General features: G+C 38.7%; 1 protein-coding gene across 1 annotated transcript; it reads right to left on the bottom strand.

The window, feature by feature from the left end:
* Positions 1 to 702: 702 nt before the first annotated feature.
* LOC121416726 (pyrroline-5-carboxylate reductase 3-like) lies at positions 703 to 9,873 on the bottom strand. The gene is made up of 6 exons (XM_041610188.1): positions 9,575 to 9,873; positions 4,419 to 4,483; positions 2,713 to 2,886; positions 2,088 to 2,300; positions 1,501 to 1,593; positions 703 to 1,021 (listed from the first exon to the last, which is right to left on the bottom strand). The coding sequence occupies exons 1-6, from the start codon at positions 9,654 to 9,656 to the stop codon at positions 839 to 841; spliced, it is 810 nt and encodes a 269-aa protein (XP_041466122.1). The 5' UTR covers positions 9,657 to 9,873; the 3' UTR covers positions 703 to 838.

Here is a 9,873-nt window from a genome sequence, read left to right on the forward strand (position 1 = left end):
TTAAAAAAAAAAGCTTTGGGGGGAAAACATCCCAAAACATACCCTAAATATGTTTGACCCCACGACTGACCATTGACCAGTCTTTCAAAACCACCCCTTTTCTTGAAAATCAGTGTTTTTGATACCCTTAACGAGTCCACGCGCGGACCTCGTCCAAAACTGAAAAAACACCCCTTTAAACGTGTTTGTTTGGTCACACGTGTGTACAGCAATATATTTGACTGGCCCCCCCGGGACTTGACAATACATTTTCTCTCTTCTTGAACACTCTGTACATCGCTATGCGAACACTTTCAAGTCTAACCTCCAATTAAAAATTCTCTGCTACTTTTTTCTCAAAAGCCTGGTATGCTCCTTTATTATAATATCATTATACAAATGGCTATTGGTATTATCATAATAAAATATACAAATACAGTACAAGTATTTATATAGCACTCTTCACAATGATTGCATCACAGCGCTTTACAAAATGAGCAAAATCAAAATTGTGAAAGAAAAAATAAAGACTATACTATTAAAGTACAAAGTACCTACAGCTTGGGAAATAATCATTAGACCTTACCCTATGGAAAGTTAGTTGGAAAGTGATCTACTTATGATTTCCCAAACAGTAATTCAACCAAATATCAGACTCTTTTGCCTCTCTTTTGGGTCCTGTAAGACAAAGGTTAGTGATTAATCATTTGCCTGATTTTCATGATTAATTGTAAATTGTAGTCAATGCAATCGATCATTAAAAGAATGTTCTATGATGATTGCTAACTTAATTCTAAGCTTTGTGTTACAAGCCACAGGTGTTGATATACCGCTGTTCTGATAGAAGGAACACCCCCGTTCACTTCTTGGACATGTTTTTGATTTGCTCGGTGGCTGCCTCAACTGCATTCATCATGGCTGCCCTCACGCCGCTCTTCTCCAAGGCGTGCACACCCCTGATTGTAGATCCACCTGGAGAGCACACAGAGTCTTTGATCTCTCCGGGATGTTTGCCAGTCTCCATGTGTAACTTGCCAGTACCCTGTTTGAGGGGGAAAAAAATTTGGTTGGCTCATGATGCCAGAATGTGAAAGAGCAGAGATTTGAAAAAAAAAATTCCGAACATTTTTTTTTCTACATATGGGGCCTTCAGGAAAGCACATTTTTGGGTCTTAATTTGGAAATGGAATCTGAAATCCAAAGTTACATGTTCAGAAAGGTCAAGTGCCATGTAAGAAGACCAAGGGGGGGGGTGGAAAAAGTTGAGGGTGTGGTCCATTACTTGCTTCCCCCCCACCCCTGTCAAGTAAGATAGCTGGAAAAAAAGCATTCAGTTACCAAAATAAGCTGGGTTTAATACAAAGGGTAATTCAAAATGAACAAATGCAGAAAAAAAACCCCAAACACAAGATTATCCCATCATAGGGTTAGGGTTTGGGTAATGGTGTCGACTTTGGCTAAAAATAATGCGAGGCTGAGGATAAGGATTCTTATAGAATCAATCATGAATCATTAACTTACCATTAATGTGATGGCGGCTGTTTTTAAGGCTAAAGAGCGAGGGAGTCCCACCATGACAGCTCCATCAGCAAGACCTTCCAATACCATGGCAGCCTGGTCAAAGAAAAACAAAGAAAAAGTGTGTATATGGTGATTTTTTTTAACAGAATTGTGTTTGGTGTCTTTTTGGTAATATGAGATCATATTGAAAAAAGGACGACAAAAACAACGATCATTGCCATCATCATCACTATTATAACAATCATCAACATCATCATCATCATCTGGTGATGGGCTGGTTTTTCACCAGAGTGAGGAGATAAGCTCCCATACCTCTCTCTCTTTCCCCTTTTCTAATTCTATCCCTTTTTTTCTGTTGAACTCCTTGCCCGCTAGGTCGTGTTCATCCCTCCCATACTTAGGATAAAGGTTAATTTTTGGCTGAAATTTTCTCTTTCCTCCTAATTTTCTTAAAGACATGTTTTGTGATAAGCACTATACAAATGTTAATTATCAAGGAAGGCCCTTTTTTTCAAATTTGCTCTTAGAATTCCCTTATATTTTGAAATCCTGGATCCACCACTGAAACCACCAGCAAAGTTGCTTACCCAAGCTACTCCAGTACAAACTGCAGAAGACATAAGATCGAGCTGAGGATCAGACATCACTTCGTAGAAGGCAATGGGTTGTACGAGTTTATCTACGAGTGCCATGTCTTCGTCCGTTGCGTGGGAGCCCCGGACAACTCCTATGATGCCTTCGCAGACGGCGATTGCAACGTTGGGCATGGTTCGCACTAACCGGGTTCCTGGAGGCAATAACTGGAGTGGATAGGGAAGAAATGGTAATAATAATAATAATGATAACGGTATATTAACCCAGGGTAGCCACTTCAGTTCTGAAAACTGTTCTCCCAGCGGGTCCTGCTACTATTGTTACCCGGCTAAGCAAGGCTACCTAGCTTAATGGTTTAAATATATTAACAGAAAGAATTGTTCAAGATAACCATGGAAAAAAAAAACAGAAGTCACTGGCATGGTTGCCAATTTGAGGATCCAAATAGAAAGTACAAGGAAACTTTTCAAACTTCCATTTAACCATCTTATTTCATATATCAAATGATTTTGATGAAGCTTCTTTGAAATTGTTCCTCTAATTTAACTCATTCCAATAAGATTCCCCCCTTGGGATATGGTTTCCTGTAATTGTAATCAATTAAATAGTTTCACTCACGGCTTCATGGGCAGGGCAGCTTAGGGCGGCTACAACCGACAGGACAAGGTGATGTGGACCGAATGGTAAAGGGGGTAGTACGTCCTTGCACTGATAAGGCTTGCATGCAATGACAATAACTGCACATGATTTGACCAACTCAGCATTGTCATGGGTTGTGGACAGGCCCTTTTCCTGTAGTAGAGAAGAAGGAATTTATTGGATTCTGAATTAATATGCCTCAAAAGAGGTGGAAATCCTCATCAACAGCAAGTATTCTGGAGCTTCATCACCTGCTTCGGTGATATGTCTTTTGCTTCAGTGACATTTGCTCTGGTCTAAATATTTAAGAGGGCATAGGTTTAGAGTTGGGATTGTAATTACAGAGTCTTTCAGCGTGTTTCTACAGAGAATCATTACAAAAGTGTTTATCTTTTCCAGAATAAAAAAACCTTAACGCCCTCTACAGAGTGAATGATCCAATTAACTCACATAAAGAGTCGCAAACACTTCGTCATGCATTAAGATACGTCAGCTGGCAAGTTAGAAAAGGCCAGAATGTGCAAACAGAGCACAAAATTGCAATTACGGGGGCGGTGAGGGGGGGGGGGGGCAGTAAAATTAATTTTTGATGGGGGTGTTCCTCACAAAACTCTGAAATGAGGGTCTAAGGAACTGACTAAAAGGTAAACTACAGGGTTTTGGGAACTAAATATATACTGCACGGTGTGAAAAACAGGGTCTGGGGAACTGGATCCAGCATAGCGGTGTGAATACGCTAGTCGCTAGCCATGCATGGAGTGGCCACCAGTTATATGTACGGAGTTGCGAAGTCGTATATGCATCTCTAGCATGCAGAGCTTGCGCTTGACAATTTTGGCAGGGCAAAGGAACTGAGCTGTCTTCAGTGTCTTGTTACTGAACTGAAGTTTTGTCACTTGGAGTATCAAGAGAACTGAAGGAGGAGGTCATCAAAGCAGCACGTCCCCGTACCACCAATATATGTGAATCCCCCCCCCCCGTTCTGGATTCACGCACTTCAGACATGATACACTTTTTTGCTGTGCGTTTCTACAGAAAAGTTAAATGGATTAACACAGCAATAACCACCATATAACCGTATTTTGAAGGATACGGTTTATTTAACAAACCGCATTGCGTCTGTTTCTACATGGAAGTTTTCCGGAATTCTGGATACTTATGCGGGTAATACCGTTTAACGATTCTGTGTAGACACATGCAATTTGGTTCAGAATAAAGGAAAGATGAGGATTAGTATTTAGATTTGGAGGTTAGGTTAATTATTTTTGGCTTAACTTGCAGATTTTTTCATCAGAGCAATGGTCCTGGAACCCCTACTTCCTGAGCAGGTAGGTGTCTGTGTTTGACAAGAAAGATTATCTGATGCATGTAGAAGTTGTGCTTTGTCCTCATCCTGTCATGTTTTTATATGCATTGGTCAAAATCAGAAGTAGGGAAGGAAGGTTACATATTCACATTTTCAATTATTTTCTTATTAAAGATATACAAGTCATTTAAGTAATTTACAATCATCAAACGAAAGGGTCTATTCTTCTCATGATTTCTTTTCCACTTTATATGTTTGTCATTTTGCCTCCGACGAAGATTCTGCTAGGATCGAAAGCTTAGGCCCCTTTTGACTCTCTAATTTTTTTTCAAGCATTTGTTCAGGAGGGGGAACGGGGAGGGGGGGGGGAGGACCTTACCCTTAATTTGCAGAGGTTTCTGTCACTGGGTGCACTGGCCATTATCTGGTTTGGTTTGACAACATCTAAAAGGGAATACAAGAAACATAAAATGAGCAAATTTGATATCCTACCGCATGATCAATTCCCTGTTTGGAATCTGGTTTGCTTCACAACATCAAAACAGATATTACAAAAGTCATGAACAAAAAAACAAAACAATATGGACAGAATAACTGATGTTGTCAATTGGATTTTATTGCATAATGCTGCGACTCGTAAATCTGGCTAAAATTCAGCTATTTTTTAATACCTGATCCTCATTTATACACATGTGTTGCATATCAATTTGCAAAATGTATCTATGGTGCATAACTTCAATAACATCTATGTTATAGTCCTCTACATACATACCCCTTTTGACCTTAAGTTCACAAAACAGTGATATACACAACTCAAGAGACATTCCATGATGTCCCTCACTCACTCTTCCTTTTGTTTTTTATTGTTTGAATTATACAATATTTCATTCTTTTGTAGATTTAACAATGAGGACCAACATGACTGAATCATATACATGTAGTAATGCTCATTCCACATGTTCAGGGAGGAATTGATCGTTGTTTCACTTGACAATGAGGAGAAAAATAGAATATCCCACATTTCATATAATAAAATACAATATTAGAAATACTGAGTGGATGACATCATCAATCTCCTCATTTGCATACCCACCAGGATGTGCATATTAAGGCATGGTCACACCGCCCGAGCGTTGTTGGTGTGGTCGTGGAGCGGTAGGGAGAGGGGGTCGAATTTCACTCACAAAATTGGGGAAAAGATCAAAAACAAAAATCGAAAATATAAAAACAATCGAAAATGGTGAACGGGAGCGAGCGGTGATGATTTTTATCTCTTTGCTCCACGACTGCTCCAACAGTGTGACCAGGCCTTAACTGTTTTGTGAAATTAAACAAACTTTAGAATGTCAAAACTTTCTTATTCTAAATATGATTTCGATAAAAATTTTCAGTACGATGCTTGTTGGATTTTTCTCTTTTTATTCAAATTAACTTTTTGTTGGGGTGGACTTGTCCTTTAACGGAGCTGGGTCTTTGGTACCTCTTGTTCAAAGATGTGTAGAGAGGTACAATTAACCAGCTTACCACAAGATTAAAAAAATCCCCATAGACTTTGTACAGGGCCCACCCCGTTCCCATACGCATCAGGTTAACTGTGCTTTGGGAAAGCAAGTTCAGGTCTTCAAAAAGTAGCTTCTTTTTGGCATCCAAGTGATATACATGACTAAAGAGGTTCTGCATATTTGATGAGCTGGGTGCGAACTAAAACACTTTTTTTTATTCGGCCATTGCTGCTCTAAATTTATATCATGATTCTGGTATCATTGTAAAGAAGAATCATTCTTTCAGGTCATGTGTTTGAATTTATTTAATTTTTTTAATATAGGTGAAACTCTTGATCTAAAACATGCTGCAGAATAATCACTTTCACCTCACAAAAGTTGTTATTTTTCTCTTTATTTCTGTTAGTAATAAAGCTGAAGATCTAAGCTTCAAATAACTAATAATAATATAGGATTTGTATAGTGCACGTATCCACCTTGCAAGGTGCTCAAGGCACTCCTAGATTATCCCGGATACCAATGTACACAGCTTTTTGAGGAATTACTTCCTGCCGGTACCAATTTACCTCACCTGGGTTGAGTGCAGCAAAATGTGGGTAAATTTCTTGCTTAAGGAAAACATGCCATGGCTTGGAATCGAACCCACGTCCTTCAGATTGAAAGACGAGTCTTATCCACTTGACCACAATGTCCCCAGTATAACTAGATTGTAAAAGGAAAATGTTTAATCGGGTCAAGATCACACTTTTTCTAGGCCAAGAATATTTAGCACCTTTCAAACAAGAATACTGCACTCTGATTGGTCAAGGAGACCAAACACCCCTCAACATTCCAACATTCCATTCCTGAGGCCTGTCGGAGTTCACACTCCCCATTTGGTAATCTCCTCAAATTTCCTGTGCCTGTTGTTATTAAGTCTTATTCAGCCAATCATATCTCTGGATTTCATGCTACTCAGAAATTTCAAAAATCTTGTCTTGTATCTTGATGGGAAAAGTGTGATCTTGACCCGATTAAAAGGTGCCACATATTGACAGTGATATTGTGAGAAAGTACACACTTTCGGCTTTATGATATAAATAGTATTTAAGCCAAAATAAAAAGTTTTTCACAATTTGCAAGAGAAAACAGAGGGGGGGGGGGGCAGTCAAATATATTGCTGTACACATGCATGACCAAAATAACGCATTAAAGGGGAATCCAGCCTTGGCCATAAAATGTTGTGTTGGGAAGGAGAAAAATAAATTAAACAGAATGGTGAAAGTTTGAAAGAAATTGGACAAGCAATAAGAAAGTTATAGCTGCTTTAAAATTGAGATCACTAATACTATGTAGATTTCAAATTGGCAACTGGGTAATTAAATTATGACAAGGGGCAAGGACAACTTTCCCATAGGCCATGTACTTAATTATCAGGGATTTGTGGTTTTCTCCTAAGTACCCATTCCCCTGGGGCAGTAATCTAAATATAACCCATGTAGTATATTGTTTTATGTCCTCATGAAAGAAAAATATAATTTGAAATAAAACTTTTGGGAAAAATGACATTTTAGCCATAATATGTATTGGAGTACATGGAAGAGTAGTCCTTGCCTTACATCACTATTACATCCCATATGCGGCCAATTTGAAATCTCCATGGGTATAGTGATTACCAATATTTACAACTTTTAAAAATTCATATCTTTCTTTTTGTTTGTCCAATATTGTTCAAACTTTCACCTATCAACTTGTCTGATTTTTCTTTTCCTTATAAAAACAAGTTTTTATTTGGGTTGGATTCCCCTTTACGGTTTGTTTTTTTCAGTTTTGCTCATGCCCTCAATGTGTATCAAAAACACAAAATTTCAAGAAAAAGTATCCTTCCCCTTCAAGCTTACCCCCCGAGGTCATATTCTGGGACAACTTGTTTAGGGGCCAAATTGTGTAAATAAAGCCCGTGAAAAACTTGTTTAGGGGGTTATTTTGCATAAAGAGAAACAAATTGTTTGGGGGTGGAAATAAATTGATCACGCACGTGTACAACAATACATTTGACTCACTCTGCATTTATATCATCTTTCAAAAATAATTTCTCTCACTCCAAATATAGCCCCACCCCCTTCTTTCGGAGTCACTTTCCATTGGCTCGTAAGTCTCTCAGGGGAACTGCTACCAGCGGTCAGTGAGAAGATAATTGATAACGCAGATCAGATTTAGCCAGTAATTAACCCAACATAAACAATGTCCCAGTGCCCAGAAGACCCTCTAGGGATCTTCTGTACACATGCAGGAATGGTCATTGCATGGTCATTGCATATAGCTCCATGGTCATTGTACCACATACCGCACATGTACTGTATAATAGTAGCTTTAGAAATGTCTAATACTTGTATAGCCTATAGTTCAAGTTTGTTCCAATAGATCTATTACCATTAGATTACATCTCCTGTAAATAGTTTCTTAAGGCCTATATCTCTCTGCTGTGCATTTTTTTTTTCATTTCCCGAGTAGGAATTTCCTACAGATATCATAACAGCCCTTAACCGATTTTGAATATAACTCAGGGTCAACATTAAAGGACAAGTTCATCCCAACAAAAAGTTGATAAATTTGAATAAGAAGAGAAAAATCTAACAGGAATAACACTGAAAATTTCATCAAAAAAATGATATCAGATGTTAAATAAGAAAGTTATAACAATTTACATTAAATCTAAAGTTTCGCTTAATCTCAATATATAAATATATATATTTATATATATATATATATATATATATATATATATATTGTCCTGTTTGATATGCAAATGAGGAGACTGATGACATCATCCACCTTTTTTGCATATGAAACATTCTAATTTTCTCCTCGTTGTTAATTGAAACAGCCATCCCTGAACCTGTGGAATTAGCAGTGCAAATATTATATGATTCACTCAACTTAGTTGGTCCTATCTAGTCAAATCTGTAAAAAAATTAATTATTGAATAATTTAAAAATAAAAAACACAGGAAATAGTGAAGGACATCATCAACTGCCTCCTTTGCATGTCACTGAGTTGTGCCAATCACTGTTGAAAATAAGCGAAACTTCAAAATGTCGTAACTTTGTTCAATTACATCCAATATTGATGAAATTTTTAGCGTTATAGTTTGATTTTTGTCTATTTACTTGAATCAACATTTCTCTGTTGTAGATAATACCTTTAAGATTTCAGATAATTTGCACAAAGTCCCTTACTCTTTGTTTACTCAAATCAACTTTATTACACTAAATCGCACAAGCACATCAATCAGGATCAAAATAAGAAGACAAAAAATAATGTACATATGCAGGCAGCGGGAGCAGGATAATACGTGTCTACCAAAAATTCTGATGGGGGACAACCCCCCCCCCCAAAAAAAGAAAAGAAAATCATAAATGTCTAACATACTACCGTCGGTGAATGGAGATGATAGTAAATCGTAAAAAATTGTTAAATACATATATCCCCAGAAACGATGGCTATTTCTGTCTAATTTCCTCCCTCCATATACCGATCTTCTACTCTGTTTTGCGATCGAGTTAAAGAAATTTCCGTCTTCTTCTGATTTGACATTGATATCAAAAACTTCGGCCAAATCGTGGTTTTGGAAACCACTCATAGATTTGTGTACGCGCATTTGTGTACAAAGTGAATGGAGGTGGAAAAAGGGAACCGTGCGTGCGACTGAATAAAGCGCTGCTGTATGAAGTGAATGGTGGTTACCTATATCACGATAATGCCAAAACTTCGCGCTGCGGGAGAGGGGACCACCCCTTGGGAGCGCACTCAGCAGGCTTCGCGTGCACTAGCACTTAACGCCGGTCCCCTCCAAATTAAATCCTGGCTACATACACGGTTAATGGAGTGAGGAAGGTAGGTACAGGTGGAATGTCAATGACTTGAATGAGTGAGTTGGTCTATCTACTCACTTGTTAAACATACCAAGGGAGCTCCGGCCCGGGCGTATGGCGGCCCGGAGCTCCCGCGGAACACACGGGCCGGAGCTCCCGGCGGTGATGATGATACTCACTTGCACGAATCCAACCTTCTATCACTGCTTGCGCCATAGATCCAGCCCCAATGAAACCAATTTTGAGATTTGCTAACGCCATGGTAAAGCTTCGTCGAATTAGCTGCCTCCAGTGCCTCGTCTACGTCGTCGGATAGTGTTCTTGCTCGGCCTCTGGTCTACTACAATCAGCTCATATAGTCGTGTATCGAGGTTCTTCACAAACCTTGTCCGATCTGCTGTTGGGAAGCTGTCGCTGTCGCGTCGCGTCGTGTACGTGTATAATATAATATTGCGCCCGATTGGCCTGCCCGTTACCA

The sequence above is a fragment of the Lytechinus variegatus genome, chromosome 1, assembly GCF_018143015.1.
Source record: "Lytechinus variegatus isolate NC3 chromosome 1, Lvar_3.0, whole genome shotgun sequence".
NCBI classification, from domain to species: Eukaryota; Metazoa; Echinodermata; class Echinoidea; order Temnopleuroida; family Toxopneustidae; genus Lytechinus; species Lytechinus variegatus.

What these genes read in the sequence shown, in the direction of transcription:
- LOC121416726 (XM_041610188.1), bottom strand. Translation starts at nt 9,656, where the DNA reads ATGGCGTTAGCAAATCTCAAAATTGGTTTCATTGGGGCTGGATCTATG. An exon ending in GCTGCCCTGCCCATGAAGCC is followed by an intron (nt 2,301 to 2,712) that starts GTGAGTGAAACT and finishes TATCCACTCCAG; the next exon opens with TTATTGCCTCCAGGAACCCG. An exon ending in TTTGTACTGGAGTAGCTTGG is followed by an intron (nt 1,594 to 2,087) that starts GTAAGCAACTTT and finishes TTCTTTGACCAG; the next exon opens with GCTGCCATGGTATTGGAAGG.